We start from the raw sequence: 20,202 nt of genomic DNA on the forward strand, positions 1-20,202 counted from the left end.
CCAGAAGCAGCCATTACATCAGGCAGACACTGGCCCTGATAGGACTTATTCTGGGTGAAGCAGTCTACTACTTTTATTGCTTGCTTCATATATTGAGGAGGGGAGAATCAATTCACACAAACATGTCCCGGGGAGTGCCATGAGAGCCAGTGTTATGATGTGCGAATAACATCTATTGAATTTACAGGTTATTTTTCATTTTTCTAAAAATGAACGCCTCCCAGGAAGCTAATGGTAATTCTGAGTGCTATGTGGCTTGTACGTGTGCGGTAAGCCCTTTTGTTATTTTTGGTTGCAGATGCTGTGTGTTATTTTTATTGCATAGTCATGTAAGGAAGTAGCAGCAGTGGCCACAAACAGAGAGCACAGTCTAAGGAAAATTCTCCATTCACTGCTGTTTGTTTGCTTTTCATCTCGTATGAAACTTCTAACCTTTTATTTTTTTAAAAAAAACCAACACATGGCTTTGAAAATGGCCTATGATTTATTATCATAATATCTGATTTCACATATTTTCAAGTTCAGTCCTGAAATACTATCTAATCAGATGCCTCAGGCAAGCTCAGCAGCTTCCCCCAATTTCTCTTTTTTAAAGCTTCATCACCACTTGGGCATATTTCTGTTTTGGAAATAAAACATACAATGTGCGTGTTTACACACACAAGGACACACACTACATTACTGCTGCAGTGTTCTATCATAAAACATATTGTTTAACAAATTCTGAAGAAAATACCCAAGAGTGATCTCACTTTGGGGTACTTTCCCCCTTTTTTTCTTAAAAAAAACTTTATTATTATGATGGTCATTTCTCATACAGAATGGTCGTTAATTGACATAAGCACATAGAAAATGCAGTAAGAATAATGAATGCAAAAAGTAGAAAAATAAAATTAGAATACAGAGGAGAGGTGGAAACCGGGAGACAACTGAGACTTCAATGTGCAATTATCACATATAAGAAGAAAAGGGTGAGTCAAATCAGTTCTCAATAAAGCCTCTCCACATATTTATCTGGCTTTGTTGCAACATTAGCTACAGATACCTGAATCTATGGCATGTATAGCAAGGTTTGGAATAATTCTTTATTGGGATGAGCAAATAGAAAGACCTCTGTTTTCTATACTTGGAAGTGCAGCCTGCTGTGAACTGAACAACAAAGCCCAAGCCTTGAATTTTCACTCCTGCTGCCTTAGGCAATTGTAGCCTTAGACTTCAAGTAACCTAGCCACAAATTTGTCAGAGGACCACCAGCCCAGTCTCTACTGAACAAAGCAGAGACAGATGGGGCCATGTTGAGCCGTGACACTGAAAATCCATTCCAAAACAACACATTGTTTTACAGTTCTGAAATGTTGCCAACTCTACTTTTTTCATGCTGTTGCCAATGTAACACACTTATTTAAGATTACTTCAGTTTTGGTAAACCACTCTAGCATCTTGGCTTCACCATAGAGTGTCTTAGATTGTAAAGCAGAGAAGAGGGAACGTATGGCCATGCTGCTGTTGTTGGACTCCAACTCCCATCAGCTCCGGTCAGTGCAGCCATTGATTAAGGAGGATGGGATTTGGAGTTCAATAATATCTGGAGGGCCACAGGTTCCCCACTTGTTGTAAAGTGTGTGCAGCTGTACACAAGAGGCCTGGGCTGTGATCCTGAAGACTACTGGCAAACAAGTCCTATTGAACATAAGAGGACTTACTTCCCTGTATGAGTACATAGGGTAGTGTGGTTTCTGGCTATCCCCACTTGCTGCTTTGCTGCTTGAGGAAAACATCTCTGTATCTTCCTCTGACTTTTACTTTCTTTCCATTAACAGTTTGCCTCCAGTTTCAGAGTGTGATTGCTAGAAAGCAAATCTATCTTCATGCAGAGCAGTGTAGAGGTGAGTGAACATGCAAACAGGGGGCAGGATCATGACAGGCCCCCCTCTAATCTACACACATTCAGTTTGTTATCTATTGATGTACACACAACCTCTCTAATGGACTTCAACACTGAAATGCTGTACATATACGCCATCTCACACTGAAATGCTCCACACAGAAACTTTCCATGCACACACCTCACACTGAAGACCGCCCCCCCGTATCTTCCCCCCACTGAACACCCCACACCCTGCCCCACATGGAAATCTAATGCAAAGTGTGGGTGCATGAATGGCAAGTTAGAAGCAAGCAGTTTGAGAGTTGCACAACATGCATGTTGATTACAAGACGGATTTGTTATGGCATTGTCCTTAGTTTCCCAGCTTTGTGAAGATTGAGCCAACACTAGATAGCATTAACTCTGTACTCTGATGTTAAACTGGAAGGTCTTTTTAATCATAAGATTTTATCATAAGATTTACACCAAAGCCTATGCACACTTCCTTAAAAGGAAGCCCCACTTAGTTCAAAGGAAAATTGCTCCCAAATTTAATACTGGATCTGGCATTTCAGAAACAGGCTGCCACCATATTGTCTATGTTACAATCACCACAACTATTTTTATTTAGCCTTCCAGTACTTCCTTTGCAGCGGTGTGATTTTCACTGAACCCCCTCTGGAAGCCTGAGGGGGATGCATTCCTGGTATGTGTCGTGGGGGGAGCCTTTCGCCCTCCAGATGTTGCTGAGCTGCATCTCCCAACATCCTTGGCCACTGGCTATGTTTGCTAGGCACGATCATCTTCAATGCTAAACGCTTCTATGATAGCAAAAGCAAAAACAGAATTCTCAAGAAAATGTGACACAAGGAGAGTCAATGATGCCTGCAGAATGCTTTTACGGTGCTGATGTTATCGACACGGCCAGTAGCAAGCTATCTTAAGAAGTTGAAAGCCAACCAAACTCTCAAAATTTCCTTTTGCTCACCTACGTCCATCTCCAGCCGCCGCCCCACACCCAGTTCTCCCCCTGCATTTTTCTCCTTCCCTCCATTAGGCGGCTCCTGGCTTCCCTAAGCGCTGCATTGGGCGATGCTTCCATTCAGCCCCCAGCCCCCGTCCCTCCGAAGCGCTGTGTTTCTTTCCTGGATTATTGCTCGATTTAAGACACAGGGCCGGTTCCTGGCTTCAGGCGACGACTTCCTTTTCCCCTCTCCCCAGAGCAGAAGAGCTACCCATAGAAATCAATGCAGAAATTCCGATTTGTTACCATGATGGCTGCGTCTGAGCACCAGCGCGCCCTGCCTCGAGCAGAAGGCGGCAGCAGAAATCAAGCCTTACTACCTGGGTGTGCAAAACGGTATTTATTTATTTAGGTTTTAAACATTTAAAATGCAGCGCTTTGCTCTGCCCTCCTTTATCCTCTCCAGCAAGTGGGATCACGCGCTGAGATAAAACGGGTTCGGAGTTGTTATTTTTAATTCGCGCGCGGACTGCGAGAGGCGAGGAACCGTTTGTACCACGTGACGGCGAGAGGCCGGTCTCTTTCCCTTCCCCCCTTGTGGATTTCCCTCCCCAATCGGCGCTGCCTCACGTGACCATCACGTAGCCCGTAACCCTACGGTGGCCCGGCGAGTTCCGCTCGTTTCCTAGGAAACGGCGGCTGACGCCTGGCGCGGATGGGGCCGAGTCGCTCCGCGGACTCTCGTCGTCCCATGAAGAGTTCCGCCTCGGCAGGTGAAGTCCCGCCAGGGGATATAGAAGCGAGCCGTCGCCTTCTCGGGGTGGTGAGGGGGGTGAGAAAGAAACGGGCCAACTATGACGAGGCCTCTCAGCCCTGCCGGAGCGGGGGGGGCTGGTCCCTGGGAACTTGAAGAGGGAATAAGCAGATGCAAAAAGGCTAGAAACAGGTGCGGCAGATGCGAGGAGCCTTTGTCTCCCTGTGAATCAGGTGTAAAGCCCCCCCTCCCCCCGCCGCATTTCCTACTTCTAAGCGCCCTCCCTCGCTTGCCAGCGTTGGAAACAGAATGCTGGGCACTTGAAATTGATCTCTTCCTCATCAAGCAACGCAAATCCATATGGCTCATACCTCAAGCTGCTCATATCCACCTGTATCTATATGCAAGTCTGCCACGCAGTTGAAACTGATCTCTCTGATTTTCAGTACGGCTAATTACGTTTAGTAGGACAGGTGGGCTCAGGCTGGCAGCTCAGGAAATCCATAAGGTGGCAGTCCTATGCATGCTTTCCTGGGAGTAAGCACCATTGCACTCAAAGGGCTGAGTTAAAACAGGTATAGGATTATAATGTAAGCTTTCCTTAGACACTTTGTTAAATTTCTTTGATGATAAATGCAGATAAATTGAGGCACTACAGATGAAGGAATAGGATTTTTAGTTTTTACAAAAGGCCGAAATATTTTCTTTCTTTTTTCTTTCTGTACTTAGTTGTAAAGCAATACAATATTATTTTTTGCGCCTTTTTTATTTAAAAAAAGCAGATTAGATTATGTGTCATGAGAGGTGGCATTTGTAATCTTCTTACCGTGTTTTCTGAGACTTTTTCCATGTGCTTACATAACAATACCTTATTTAATTGAATTCTCTGCAGTCATCCCTGTTGTTTTATATTGTAGTGCCATGTAGGTTTCAGAAGAACAATGAGCAAGATATGGAAAATATGCTTTGTGATAAACTTCCCAAATTGGGATTTGTTTTTGATATTTTGTGTCGGCACTTGACACATCTAGAGAGCTTTAAAATGTCCTATTAGAGACCAATCAAGACACTTCTCATTTACTTTTTATATATATAGTATATATTCCTGGATCATGAATTACTTGAAGAAGGTTTAAAGGCCTGTTGTTCACCCATATTGGCTCAGGAAGGGATTTTCTTTGAGAGGTAAGTTTGCTTGTATTCATAGTGACAATTGCTTTATTTACATTTTGGGAAGTGTTTCTATTATTTAGTTATCTGAACAAAAATATTTGAGATCTTTGACTAGAACATAGCTAAGGAGATATCCAAGTTGCACAACATAGCAAAACATGGTACATCTAACTATTTCAATCTCAGGATCATTTCTCTTGTGTTAGTTGAATGGAGTGGGTGGCTTATAGGAAATAATTGTTTTGTTTGCTTGTTGTTTATTTATATGGAGCCATCAGCATTCAATGTGTTTTATAGAGTAATGTAACAAAAGACGGGTTTTGACTTACAAGATAAGAATTCATTTTAATAGAATTACATACCCTCCAACATTTCTCCTATGAAAATAGGGACGACCCATTCCATAATGATAATTTTACTAGATAGATAATTTATTACGGTTGGAGACCAGCTTATAAAACACACTTGGGGGTACAATCCCAGAAGGAAGACAAACATTTAAAACAATGTACAACAATAAATTTAAAATTTATAAATGCAATAAGTGTATAGTATAGACACTTAAAACTTTAAGATAAGCTACCGCAGAGAGATAACAATAATTTTACTATTTATACCACACACATCTTACTGGGTTGCCTCAGCCACTCTGGGCAGCTTCCAACATATATAAAAACGTAATAAAACAGTAAGCATTTTTTAAAAAAACTTCCCTATACAGAATTGCCTTCTGATGGCTCGGGGAGGGGAGGGTGTCAGATAATTCCATACCCTCCACCATTTCTCCAGTGAAAATAGAGACATCCTAAGAAAAAGCGGGACATTCCAGGATCAAATCAAAATCTGGGACGACTTCTCTAAGTCAGGGATGTCCCTGGAAAATAGGGACACTTGGAGGATCCGGAATTAACTCATGGAAGACATGGCTTTCAGTCTCTCTTGTGTGAAATAACAAAATTCCAGCAAGCTTACTATCTTCCACGGATAGAACCTTATGTAAGAAGAGCTTTCATTTTAAGACTCTGGTATTTACATAAGAGTGCAGAAGTACGTGACTTTCGGAGCATGACTTTAAAGAGCATTAGAGTTCTGTTGGGTCAGACCAAGGGCCTGTCTACTCCAGCATGAATGGTTTGTTAAAGTTTGTCAAACAAGTATGCTAAGAGCAGATTGGAAGGTTGTACATTAAAAATTCAAATACTTGGCGGCAGTAATTTAATTTGTGCTTTATTCTGTTTTTGTTGTTCATGCCGTTTCTTTTATTATCTACTTGGTAATTTCAGGGATTTGCGAGTTTAAACGCAGTTGCTGATTATGGCTCACCGGTTTTCAAAAGAAGACCTAGATGAACAGTTTGAACAGTTTTTGAAAGAGGTATTGTTATACTTTTTTTTTCTTTACTGTATTCTTTCAGAGACATACCTGCAGTTTGGCTAAACTTGTTAACATCTATGATTGGCTTACAAGAGATGAATTCCGATTTATGGAATTAACTTTTGGAAGACAGAGCTTTCATTTTCTTTTGTGAGAAATGGCAAAATATACACCTCTCTTTAGTTTGTTCCTAATTTTTACAGAGCTTGGTGTAAACAAACAGATCATGTTCTTTATTAGTGCGTTTGACTGTTAAGTATTTCCTGTAAATGAAAGGTTCTGTAGCTAGTCACTGTTAGATCTGTGACAGTGGGTGATCCATCAGTGAGACTCCTGGTTATCATTCTTTATTGGATACCATAGCAGGGATCCTGTTGCTTCCTTTCTAATGAGAGGAGAAGCAACTACAGTGTGCACATCATAACCATTGCCATATATATGTTAGGGTGATGTAAGTTCAGCTGTTAATGCACATAGCAGCCAGCCATTCTGCACATTCACCAGGCCTCATTGAGAATGTGCACATAATCTGTCCAGTGTTTTGCACTCTGGATTCAACAATGGAATTGATTCAACTAACTGGTCCTGCTAGTGAAAGCCTTATAAAGGACTTCCGCTAGTGTAATGGAACTTCCCCCCACCCTTCCCCGCCCAGCCCCCAAATCAGCTCTGCAGAGAACTCCAGAACAGTGCACAGCAGGAGGAGAGGAGAGATTGTTTCATCAGACAGGCAGAAATGCTTCCACAGTTGGAATGTTTATAACAGCATGATGTTGAACTCCTCCTTTTATACGTAGGGCAGTAGTTCATGCTAGTCCTACTCAGAGTAGACCTGTTGAAGTTAATGAACATGACTAACTTAAGTTCATTAATTTTTAGTGGGTCTGCTCTAAGTAGGACTTGGTTGCCTACAACAGGCCTTGAACACTGTGCATATCTCAACTGCATTTTGTACATTCTCTGGAATCTTGAGGAATGTGTTTATCTGTATTCTAGTACTGCCTCCCATGCTGATATTAAGCATAGTCCTATATGGCATGTCTACAAGCACATTTTGTGTGCCTGTGTAAGTGTAACCACACACTTGTAACCCACACATTGTGTGGACACTCAGGGTTGTATCCAGCTCGCAACAGACCCACTGAAATAAACAAAGTTAAGTTAGTCACGTCCATTAATTTCAGTGTGTCTACTCTATTACTTAGTTGGATGCAACTCTCATCTTTTGTAAAATGCTTCATGGTGCATGCCATTAATGAGGCAACCTGGTTTAATTACACTGTATGCTAGTTTTTCAATGCTACTATCATGCTACATTTGGCTTTCCAATAAGAACCATTGTTATTTAGATCCAAATCTCACCGCTAACTCTATCTAACTGCTTTGTATAGTCCATGATTTTGCACGGACATACAGAGGGTTTTTTTGTCTGTCAAACCGGGGCTTGGACGGTACAGCTAAAAAGGCCTGGATAATTCCTTTCTTTTTTCAGTCTTTCTCATTATGGTCATGTTCATGCAATTTATATATCAGGGACCCATAATGCCATTTTTTTTCTGTAAGTGTTTTCTTTCCCAGCTGTTACTCTACTGTTTTTGAAGTTGACAAGATGGCTAGACATAGAAGGTTTCCAGATCTCTGTTGTAACATCTGGGGACATTTCAGTTTCTTCAGTTACAATGCTCTGAGGAGTGTCGGCATCATCCTAGTTCCACTTGCTGAGCAGAGGATGCAGTTAGTCGCAAAAGAAATAGCAAGTGATAACAGAACTTGCATCAAGCACCTGTCAGTAGCTCCCAGTGCAGTTGTTTTGTGGCTTCAGTGTTGCATTTGAACTTGTGCTCTGCCTTAAAAACAGAACTTAACTTTGACTTTGTTATTTATATGCTATGCATTAAAATTATATTAAAAACATAAATCTGCTTTCTCTGGATAGTTCAATAGCTTGGAAAAGTAGAAATAAATGCTGTTATTTTGTCTTTACCACTTACTTAAGGGCTGCTTCGTATGCTATGTTTCAATACTTGAAAATGTCTATACTATGTACATTACTGTGGGTTGATTCAGATGTAAGACCAAACAATGGTTTGTGTTTAGACTTTTTTTAAAAAACACACCTTTAAAATGTATTTAATTAAAATCATTTCTAAACTACATGATACTTAAAAAAAATTCTAAGCAGCTCACAAGCAGTACAGATCAACATAAAAGCCGTGAAACAATCTCACAATAAATAAAAGATAAAACAGAAGACCTGTAGTTCAGTCTTCAATCTTATGGATCAGGGAAAACCTGATGCACCTTTACAAGACTTCTGAAGCAAATAATTAATGTTGTGTCACATACAGCAGAAGAAAAGACATTCTAAAGTGTAGGGAAAACCTTGGAAAATGATGATATTTTTTCACCACCCTATGATATTCTGTAGTGTGCAGTGCCACAAGTAAAAATTTCCCCATATCATCTAAGTGATCTTAGAAGTCTGCAAGCAATCCTTTGGGTAATTGTTGTGTTCTGCACATGGTTGTACAGAAAGCCCTTGGCATATGTCTGCAGGTTCTGCTACAAGTACATAAGCGTCTTTCTTTCCCTTCTCAGGAATGACAGTGATGATAAATACTGGGGAGTAGTCAGAGATTAATTTGTCAGCTAAAACAGAAGAAGAGAGGCTAGAAACCGCACACAAATATCACACTTTGCCATAGAATATCAGTACTCTGGTCCTCCGGTAAATTACCATGGAATTGATCATCAATATTAGTTAAGACCCATTGAATTGCTGCCATATGCTCAACTCTCTTTGAGATCAATGGGTCTTAAAAAAGCTTAACTTTGAACAGGTCTCATGTCCTATTTTATGGAGACCCAAGAAAATCGTAACAGCACAAGTGATTCTTGCTTCTGGTTCAGTCCCTTTCAGATGATTCACTTGGAAATGAGCCAAAGAAAAAATCCAGCATTCCTGACACTGTTGGGCAGGCCACAAATAAAGAACCGAAGAAGAATCCTGTGCCGTGGTGGATATCCGAGGACGATTCCGATAACGGTAGTGAATTCTGTTTGGATTCTGTGTAATGTTTTTACTACTTGTGACCACAAGATGGCAATCAAGGCTTTTTGTGTTCATAGTTTTTATGATTATTATTTTTACAAATAGAATTATTGACGTTCCTGTGTTAGATAAAGTAATTTTCAGTTTTAAAGATGCTGTTCTTAAAATACAGACTACTCAAGCAAGCCATTGTGGAACCTGTGTCAAAGTAGGTGAGCGATGCAGCCTCTGCATGCAAAAACATTTTCTCTGAATACTGTTTGATTTTACTTATGCAAAGTTCTTGTACAAACATCTTGTTTTAAGAAGATGACTGTTCTGCATATTGAGCGCTTCTTTCCAGGTCACATACTGGTTCCAGAAGCACAAATTAGGTAGGCTCATATTTAGTTGTGAATCAGTTTCTCTCTTATCCCTAGTCAAGTGCAGTAGTGCCTAAGGAGTGAATTCACATTATTTTGGGCCTCATATTTGGTGAAGGATCTGTAAGGTTACCCGAGGACAAAAGTGTTGCATGGAGAGCGCAGTCAGGAATGTATGGCACCTGATTGAGATAGTGTACTTTGATTCCTTTGGTCTTCAGCCAAGGTTGCATTGGCCAGCGGTGGCTGTTTCCAGTCATGGACTTCTATACTTGGCATGCTAAGACATTGATGCTGTCTCAGAGGTGCTTGCCCCTGCCATTTATTAAATCCTTTTTCGGACTTAGCTTGTTTGTTTGCTTTTTGGTAACCTCTCCCAAAAAAAATTGACATGATGTCTTCCTTGGCTTTCTGCACATGTTGTTTTTCTTTCATTTCCCAAGCTTCTAAAACAAACAGATTTATCAAACAAGAAAATGAGAAGAAACTCATTGGGGCAAAAGATGAAATGATTGAAGATAGTGAAAACGAATCACCACTTTCAAATAACCAGTCTGGTACTAGATTTAGTTACCCCTTTTTAGAGATCAGCTTTGCAATAGTTGTGCTATGTTGCAAGCCAAAATCAATTATTTCCCAGAAATAATGGTTTTCCTTTGTTTGATACCAGTTCTGATCAAACAGATACTGGCTTTAATTATGTGTGCTATCACCAACAGTATTTGGTGAACGCAACTTTGACTTGGGTAAAAAACCTCATGCTTTTTTAGGCAACATACAAAAGCATGTAAATATGATATGAATTAATTGTGTAATCGTGAGCTATGTGTAGAGATTATGCATGGTGCAGTTCTCAGCCAGGAATTAGGATTGCACAAATTCAATCTAAATATTAAACCAGTTATTATAATCACATCCTTTATTCATTTTTACTATTAAGTTTCATTGCAAACAGTGCTTGAGCAAACCAGTTTTGTTTTGTTTTTTTACACTGAGCATCCTGACTCCATGAACATGTGCAATATTTCTTGTAAAGCATTAAAGAAATAGTTTGGTGTGTACTTCACTGAAGCGTAATTTAGCCAAAGAACTGTGTGGTGTTGTTTTAGAGGAGTTGTCTAATTGTGGTGCACTTCTAGCTACAGTGTGAAAATAGCTAGATATTGAGTCATTTTTTTCAGCTTGGTAACAAAATTTACCCTTCTTTTTTTGGTCCCTAACCCATTACCTGTACACTTGTGACTGTGTGTAGTTAAAGTAGTTGCTCCTAAACCCTTTTCAAGTGCATCCCACAGCAAGGCACTGGCTAAGTACAAAACACTGGAAAAATCCCTTAAGGCAAAGAAAAGTGTGTGTTCTAACAAAGAAGAAATCTCTGCTAACAGCAACCATGACCATACTAAGGGTAACAAGCCTAAACTGGTTTTTCAGTATGATTTTTAAAATTATTATTTAAAAGAACTATCCACACATATAGCCTTTTCGTTAAAAAGTACCACTGAATGTAGTCTGTTCTTTTTTACAGCTATAAATTGTTGTCTGTTTTTAACTTTTTTAATATGACTTTTATTGCATATTTTATATATTATTGATGTAAACTGCTTTGATGTTTTTCTTTCTATAGTACAGCAGAATAGAAATATTTTTTATCAATCAATATACTGCTGAATGGGCTTCATTAAGTAAGCAGGGCTCTGTTTCCTGGCCTATGTTTGAATCTAGTTATTCATTTTGCAACTTATGAAATATCCTAGGTTTTTCATAAAAAATCTTTCAATGATTTATTAATAGAACTTCCAACCTAGTTATCAGCTATAATGTAGGAGCCAGTGGTGCAGGAGTTAACGTGAGTGAATGTCTATTATTTTTAGAAATAATCTAGAAAATGAAGTTGCCAGGATAGTGCGCTTTGTGAAATAGAGTTGTGAAAGCAAAGATCCATCGTTGGAATCGAGAGAGCCCTGTGCACTGGCTTCCATGTGGGCCTTGGGGATGTACTGATTATCTCTTCCAGTTGCAGCCCTCAAGAAGCTTTTAGACAGTCCGTAAACTATACGGACCAATGAAGGGATTTTTGACAACTTAGTAGTGCAGTGCACTTTTATTTCTCCTCCAAAATAAAGATTGCTTTCTCCCACATGCACCTCCCCAAATCTTGAGATCCTCTTCAGAGACGCTGCTTACTAGGGAGGGGACTTTTCAGTAGTTGAGCTGCAGCTATGTGACCACCTCCCTGGTGAGACTCGCCTGGCACTTTGTTTTTTATTATTTTGGTGCCTGATAATACCTTTTTGATTTTCCTCAGGCCTGAAAAAAATGTGTGATTTTTCATAATTGTAAACCACTGTTTACATGTTGTGCATTGTTTGGCCTTACAGTGAAACCAGTTTTATCTCTATCCCTGCTGACGTGTTGTTTTTAAAGCTACGATTTGTTTTTTATGGCATCTATTTTATGTTTGCAAGGCATCCAAAGATCAGTCTTGTGGGGCAACCTATATAAATTCCAAAAATAAAACTGTGTTCCAGCATGGATTTTTATGTCAGACTTTCCTTCCCCCTCCTCCTTTTGTTTTAAGGAATACGCAGCACAAGTAGTAGTTTCCTGAAGTCGCGAAGGCTTTCTCATGCTATCCTGGAAGTAGACGAAGATCATGCGGGAAGCATTCAGCTCCAGCAACCTAGTGGGGTTTCGGTTTCTTTAAGCAAAGATAGCCTGGAAACTAACGGTAAAACTGCTTCAGACCTCAAACTTCCCTCTCCCCCAGCCCTACTGAGCTTTATTTGGCAGATTAAATAACTGTTAAATTATATGTTGAATATGAACTGACCCCCTTAAAATAATATGATACTTATTTTTACACCGGCACTAAAACTTGGGAGATGCTGCAGTCAAATGATGTTATATAGTGCTGTTCAGTCCTTTAGTGTTCTCTGAATTGCTCTCATTACAAATTACTTCAGTCCCTCAGTCTGTTCCAGCCATAGGAGCTCTGGTGCACACATGCAGCTCTCCTACTCGGAACATCTTCTCTATTGGTTTCCATGAAGTTATACAAGTTATAACTAGCACTCGGTGCCAGTTTCATAAACACTCAATAAATGTATAATGCTCATGAAACTCTGCTATTTTTAGAATAGGTTTGTTTAAGATCAAGTCATACATTTTTGGGCATTATCTCTGCATTTTCTTGATTTCTCACTTGCCTGGACACTAGACAATTTCCCCCTGCAATTACCTTCTTGCAAAAATTGATATTAATTTGCTGTACTTATTTATATTCTGGTGCATTTAAATTTAGATTCAGTTGTGGCTTCAGGGCCTCATGAGATCTTTTTGGGAGCCGGATTGGATACTTTAGAAGAACAAGAGGAAAAGGAGAAGTTTTTTGCTGATCTTGAGAAAGGAGCATCATCTACAATAGACTATTCTAGATTGAATAAGGAGCTGGATTCCAATGATTCTGAAGGATTAAGAGCATTTCTACGGTAAAGTTAAAATAAAAATAGTTGTAGTAATATTCAGAACTCTAAACATTCCTGTGATATTTTTCAGTAATAGTTTCTTAAGCAGGGCATAATACTATCCAGTTTTTCTAATGATGAAACCTCAATTCTCTGCTTTGAACTGTGCAAATTAAATCTTCATCTTATGGCTCACTGTATTCAGGATTCTGATTGAATTTGTGGCTAACCTGTAGGCCTCCAGCTGTTGCTGGACTCCAACTCCCATCTGCCCCAGTCAATGTGGCCAGTACTTGGGGTTGATGGGAGTTGTAGTACAACAACATCTGAAGGACCACAGGTTTCTCCTCCCTGTTTTAAAACATGACTTAATTGTGAGTGTGCTCCTTGCCCTCTCTTATGACTCCCCCCTGCGCATTCTGCACACAGCAGATTAGCCACAGTGTGGCTTGTCATGTCACGTGGACCCAGATAATGTTTTTTTTGTTTGTTTGTTTCAAACAAGCAGTAAGTCAATAATAATTATAATACTGTACTAATAATTATACTATAGCCTGTTTGTGCTGCACATGGAAGCAGGAGGGCTAGGAAGCACATTTGCTATGAAGCCAATGTTTAAAACAGACCATGGCTTAGTGTCGAGAGTTCTGTACTACTTGCAAAGTTGTCTATTTTGCATAGTTTAGATTTGTTTTTTAATTTTTAGAATTGTTAACTACCAGAACAGCAGAGCAGTCTGAACTATGAGCATGAAAACAAATTTGTTCTGTCTAATACTGCTGAGTGAGAGACCTTTTCCTAGAAGTAGTACTGTCATATTTTGCAGAAATCACTCTGAAGCCAAACACTCTGAAGAAGGCATTGAAGATGAACCAAGGAACCATGAAAAATCTGGTAACTGTACTTCAGTGTTTTATTATCATTTGCTTTAAAGACAGCATTTTATGGATAATAATTTCACTAATGAAGCGAATGATCCATGTTGTTTAAAACTGATTAAATCTAATAAATCCATGCAGGTCAGGTCACGATAGCCTAAAGACGAGCGCCTATATTCAGAGCCAATAAAGCTGTAGTTACCAGAGACAAATGAAAGCATATTGCTGTCCGCCATGGGTAACAGAGTGCTGAAACAGATATATCGGGGGGGGGGGGGACTTTCTCAGCCTGAGGGCCGCATTGTCTCATGAACAACTTTCTTGGGGCCTCATAGGTGGAGCCAGAGACAAAAGTGAGTGACTCTTACCCTTGAGCCATAGGATACATTCCTGCAACTCAGAAGTTCTACACACACACACACACACACACACACACACACACCCCTACCTCTCTTAATCCAGATAAGCAAAAGGCATTATCACAGTCCAGGGATACACTCCAGTCATGCAAAAGCACTCAAGGAGAGGATGGAGCAGAACTGGTGAGGGGTGGGGTCTGGGAAGAACAGGGTGTGGCCTGGAGAGGGGTGTGGCCTAGGGGGAAAATTCCAAGGTCTAGCCAGAAGGACCTGGAAGGCCTCTCTCAGGCCTGATGTCTTCCAAGCCAAGATGAAAGTTTTAGTCTGATCAAAAAAGGTTGTTCTTACGATCTAGCAGGACATGTGGGAAATATTACAGAACTTGTGGATGCTGAAGAACATTTTTCAGAGCTTAGTGCAGAATATCAGTTTTTTGGCAGAGCACAGTGTGCACTTTGGAAGGGACTGCGTTCCAAATGAACGAGGGTTTAAGTATTAGGTTTTTTCATGCCATCTAGGTTATTTCTGCTACAAGGAGGGTCAAGAGATTATCCCTACCCCCAGAACCTTTGTCTAATACTTGAATTTGTGCAGTTCACAGTCTGCTGAAGAAGGGGGCTGAGCTGCTTACTCATGAATAAATCTGCAAATAAAAGGGTTCCAGTCTGTTTCTTGTATCCATCCCTTCCTGGCTGTTTGATCTGATCCGAGGAAGAGCTATATAGAGATGCAGGGAGATGGCTGGTCCTATTTTCTTACAAGGAATTAACTGTATGCCTTGTGTCACACACATTCCAGGTGATTATAGTGAAGATTTTGAAGAAGGTTCAGAATCTAATGAAGAAAATAAAGCTGAGCAAGTACTTGTGACAGAAGCTAAAGTAAGCATTTTGGAAAAGCAGAACCATTTCATGTTTTGAACATTACTTATAAGTCAGCCCTGTGATTTTAGTGTCGCTTATACCCAACGAAGAACTTACCAGACATCTACAGTGCAATCCTAATCAGACACACTAAAGGCCCATTAGGTTCTTTGGTAGTAGGGTAGCAGATGATGCTGCTGATGTTGATGCTGATGATGATGCATCCAGTCCAGACGTAATGGATGCTATTTAGTTGATAGGTTTGCTATTTAGGGTAGGGGTTGACTCTGTAATATTTAATATCTAGCCAGTCAATCCCATTTGTAACTCTCAGGGTGGTTTTACAATCCAGGAATAAAACAAAGGACAATAATAAATGTGACAAAGATCAATGTAATCTGAAAACTGCAGCAGACCCGGGGGGGGGGGGCTGGATCAGTAGCAGTACTGATGCAGAAAAAGATTAGGAGATAAAAGGCATGTTACCAAAAAGACATTAACAGTGCCCAGGCATCACTCTCAGTCACAAAATAGAATAGAAAAAGGTTTGTGAATTGCAGGATATGGATGTGATAGGAAGAGAGATGTACATTTGTACATATGTGCCTTATTATTTTGATAAAGGCAGGATGAATGTTCCTGCACTGTAGTTGTATAGCAGTGATATGCTCACCATCTAAAGCATTCAAGATAATCAAAATATGTATATTTCACATCATGCATATTCATATGTATTCTCTAACTTTTTAGGAAGAAAAGACTGGCATGCTGGCTGAAGGTACAAAAAATTCACAAGATGTGGAAACGTGTTAAAAATATGGCACAGGGCTTGAATGTTTGATTGGCTGTGCTGTGCCCAATTTTGGGTGAAAAGAGTCAGAAATTATCCATAATTTTTAAATGGACCTCGGTCCTAGCTCCAATTGTGCTGGCGACATTTGCTTTAGAGATGCTTTGCAGATATCTGTAGAAGTAAATGGTATTCCTTTTATTCCAAATTGATGCCTACTATTGGCTTCCTTTTGGAATCAGAGGATTAGCTGTAGAACTGAATATCTCCTTCCATTTGTAAAAGAGACAGATCCAGTAGGAGGAGGGAGAAGTCAAATGTTCACCAATCTCCCTCTCCCATTATCCTAGAGGCTCTTCCAAATCTCTGGAGGACCTTTTAAGGGAATATAGGCTTCTGCCGCTTAGAGTTTTTCTTACAGTCATTTATTGTTAGATAAAATAAACACACAGGCAAGGAGGAATAAACAAAAATCATCTCCTCCCTTAATGTAGTAATAGTGTAGTCATTAGTATTTATCGCTATTAACCCCCATTTTTATCTGGGAGGACATGAGCAAGGTCTGGAATCAAATTATTAGTAACAGAAACCAGCACAGAGTGTTGTTCTTGAGTTTTGAGAATCATTTTGAGAAGTAGTTCAGATGTGTAAATTGTGTTTATGCTGGATAATCTAAACCAGCCTTCTGCAATGTGATGCCTCCTGTACTGTTTATTGCACCTTAGCTCCTGTCAGCTTCAGCTAGCATGGTCAGTGGTCAGGAGTGATCCAGAAAAACAGGAGGGTGCCAAGTTGGCTTTAACAATAATTTTATAAGCCAAACAATCCCAGTAAAATAATTAATATATATTTGTATTAAGTTCAATATATTTATATTTTATTGCAGTTCATGGTTAGGTAAACTTCCTTGCACTGCTATCTTTCCGACCTGTCTTACTATTTTTACCCAGAAGTAATTCCCACTGAGTTCATTGTGACTTTCTTCCAAAAAAGGGTGCCTAATTGCACCTTTAGCTATGAAATTTATACCATGCTTTGGGGAAAACAAGCTAAATCTGGTAAGGGCTTGAAGCAATTGCCCAGTAGTTAAGAGCCATAGTTGGAGTTTGTACTTCAAAAATCCTTTCTAGTGAATTGTTTACTATAAAAAACGTGTTATCAATTTCCCCCTTCCACCCTGTTTATCATGAATGCCTTCTCCACTTTTGAAACATCTTCTGGCCTATGGCCCTAGCCTAAATTATTAATCAAGCAAAACGATCCAAGCCCCCAGTGCACCATGTGGGAGGGGACGGAGGTGTCCCTCCACCTAGCCCGGCTGCCAAGCCTCCACTGGCAGGGGAGCCCCACCAGCACCCCAATGCACCCACCCAAATAGCAGGTGGGCAGAAGCTACCATTGGTAGCAGCCCTCAGAAATCCACCAAAATGAGGTGTTTCAGGGATAAGGAATGGATGGAGGGGATATGCTGGGTCTTGAGCCAGCCTTGCTGCCACCACAGGATAGCAGCAGGCCTAGTCTTGGGGGTGGCACAACAAAGAGGCTCCCCCACCCATCTTTTGCCTGGGCTAGCACAAGGGACAGAGCTGTGGATGTGGCCAAGCCACTCTGGCAAGCCCTGTTGCTCCCAGCCAGAGGTTTGGGTTGCCGCCTTATATATCTTACTCATGTGCTTTTTAGAAGCTGCTAGGGACATCTGAGATTGCTGGGGTGGCTACTTAAAAAAGTTGTAATGAAATGGCAGAAGAGCAAAGGTTAGAGTTTGTAACCCTCATATTGTCTGTTATGGGAGATACAATTGTGTTGCACGTCAGTGTTCTCTAACTTTTTTCTGTCTGTTTTCTCTTTAGTTGTCCTTCTCGATTCCCAAGACTCGACCCTGGAGATGCAAAAGATCGGTGAGCAGCAGGATGCAGCTGTGACAGAACACCCTCTACCTCAAGAAACCGCTGCCGATGAAATGAATGGGACAGGTAAACCCTCTTTATTATTGACTACTTCTTTCCACATCTGTTAGCCATGCTGAAAACAGAAGTAAGGCAAGAGCAGTCTGTCTTGGTCAGTTCTAGCTCTCTCTGCTTCACAATTACCCTTTGATCATGTAAACATTTAGAGCCTTTTTCAGCCAAAGCTAAGCTCTTTGAAGTCATATTGATTTCAACAGGAAAGAATCAAGCATTTCAAATTGAAGAGACTTAGAAGTGCATAACTATAGCTATGTCTTCATTGCTTAATGTTTTCTCAAGGTAAAAGATTATATAGGCAATTCCTAAGTTTTGAAAATCTAGTTCTGAATTGAAGAAGAGAAAGAGAAATAAACATTTAGGAGTGATTTGCTTTGTTTTTTTCTTACTAGTTACTGAGCTTAATGGCTAAGGATGTAATTTATTTTTTTGTCACTGGACTAGTGGCAACCAATATTTAATCATGTGAACTTCAGCCTAACACTGCAATCCTGAACTTGTTTCCTTGGAAGTCGATCCTACTTAACTCTTGGGGAAATGTGCATAGGATTGTAGCCTAATGCTGCAATCCCTTATCCATTACTAGGGAGTAAGCCTCACTGAACTCAGTAGAACGTGTTTCTCAGTTCACGATTCTACTGTTAGTATCTTAGGTAATTGTTGGTGTTGCTTTATTGACATTTCAGCTCACTTCATCTTGATTGACTTTTTCACCTGTCCCTCCTCAGGTATTTCTGGTGCACAAACGAATAGTGATATTGAAGCTTTGCATCAGGCCTACTGCCATATTGAGCAGTCTTTAGGAGATTCTGATGAGCAAAGAATTCATGGTGGCAAAATAGAAGAGAACTTGGCTAAAGATGTTTCACCGAACACAGAAGGCTGTCCCAAAAATACCTCCACTACTGATTCTGGTAAATATTGAAAATTCCCAATACAACTTTATTTTGGCATATGCACATAAAAGATTCCTGATTTATTATTGCTTCCAGCACAAGCTTATACCAACACTGGTGGCTTGGGGATGGACTCCTTAATTCTCTTGGAATCATGTTATTTTACCTTTCCTCTCGAGACACTATTTTCTCATCTCCAGCACTCAATCCTTCTGTTTAGTAGGCTGCAGTTGCACTAGCACCAAACCACAGTTTACCGTATTTTTCGCACCATAGGACGCACCTTTTCCCCTTCAAAAATGAAGGGGGAATGTGTGTGCATCCTATGAAGCGAAGACAGCATAGCCCCGCGACCCTCTGCCGGCTGAAGAGGTGACCCGCGGCTATGGCAGGAGCCTCTATAGCCGCGCGCCACCTCTCCAGCTGGGAGAGTGCGCGCAGGGATAAAGAAGCCCCGCTTACCCTCTCCCAGCTGGAGAGGTGACACGCAGCTATTGCAACAGCCTCTTTAGCCGCGCGCCATCTCTCCAGCCGGGAGAGCGCGCACGAGGCTAAAGAAGCCCCCCGCGACTCTCTCCCGGCTGGAGAGGTGACACGCAGCTATGGCAGCAGCCTCTTTAGCCGCACGCCATCTCTCCAGCTGGGACAGAGCACGCGGGGCTAAAGAAGCCCCCCCCCCCCGACCCTCTCCCGGCTGGAGAGGTGACATGGCAGGAACCTCTATAGCTGTGCGCCTTTGCGCTGCTCCCCGACCTGCTCTTTGGGGCTGGTGGTGGGCTTCCCCCCGCCAGCCCCAAAGAGCAGGTCAAAAGGAACCTGAAGCCTGGAGAGTGAGAGGCGCACCTCTCGCTCTCCAGGCTTCCAAGGTAGCCGCCTGAAGGCATCTAAACGCACCTTAAACGGCACCTTGTTTTAGAGGGGGAAAACAAGAGGGGGGAAATTCTCCCCCTCTCTGCGCAGCGCCTCCTGCCGCTTCGCTGAAGGGGCGCTGGGCAGAGCGGGAGAGAATTTTTTTTTCTTGTTCTCCCCCCTCTAAAACAAGGTGCGTCCTATTGTCCGGTGCGTCCTATGGTGCGAAAAATACGGTAGTTAAAAGGTTGGCTGCACACTGTTGCAAAGGCAAGCGTAATTGTTAATGCAGTCTGTCTTCTAGTGTACACATGGCTTCAAGAGCACTCTCTGAGCCAGACTGAGGGGCAAAGTCCTTTTTTTTAAAATCTCCCTTTTAATTCCATGATGACTCATCCTGCCGTCTGCAGCATCAGAACCCGCACTTGCCTAGATGTTTATGAGGTCTTCCTCAGCTTTGAGGATAGTGTTTTGGTTTCCAAGGAGATGGCTCATTCTTTTGTTCACAATAGCTTCTTTCCCTTTGTTTATTGATAATATTTATTACCTACCCTTCAACATAAGGTCCCAGAGCAGGTTGTAGCAAGATAATA

The 20,202-nt window shown here is 41.1% G+C and overlaps 1 protein-coding gene across 1 annotated transcript in view; it reads left to right on the forward strand.

The window, feature by feature from the left end:
• Nucleotides 1-3,453: 3,453 nt before the first annotated feature.
• The window catches only part of CEP162 (centrosomal protein 162), a 35,161-nt gene continuing 18,412 nt past the window's right edge, over nt 3,454-20,202 (forward strand). The window contains exons 1-11 of the mRNA XM_081905620.1: nt 3,454-3,604; nt 4,682-4,770; nt 6,042-6,132; nt 9,043-9,178; nt 12,125-12,274; nt 12,848-13,034; nt 13,837-13,904; nt 15,046-15,128; nt 15,861-15,888; nt 17,751-17,873; nt 18,593-18,778. Of these exons, the coding sequence (XP_081761746.1) occupies nt 6,073-6,132; nt 9,043-9,178; nt 12,125-12,274; nt 12,848-13,034; nt 13,837-13,904; nt 15,046-15,128; nt 15,861-15,888; nt 17,751-17,873; nt 18,593-18,778 (1,021 nt within the window). The 5' untranslated portion in view covers nt 3,454-3,604; nt 4,682-4,770; nt 6,042-6,072. The remainder of the gene's footprint in view (nt 3,605-4,681; nt 4,771-6,041; nt 6,133-9,042; nt 9,179-12,124; nt 12,275-12,847; nt 13,035-13,836; nt 13,905-15,045; nt 15,129-15,860; nt 15,889-17,750; nt 17,874-18,592; nt 18,779-20,202) is intronic.

This window comes from Podarcis melisellensis, assembly GCF_964234715.1.
Source record: "Podarcis melisellensis genome assembly, chromosome: 3".
In the NCBI taxonomy this organism is placed as follows: Eukaryota; Metazoa; Chordata; class Lepidosauria; order Squamata; family Lacertidae; genus Podarcis; species Podarcis melisellensis.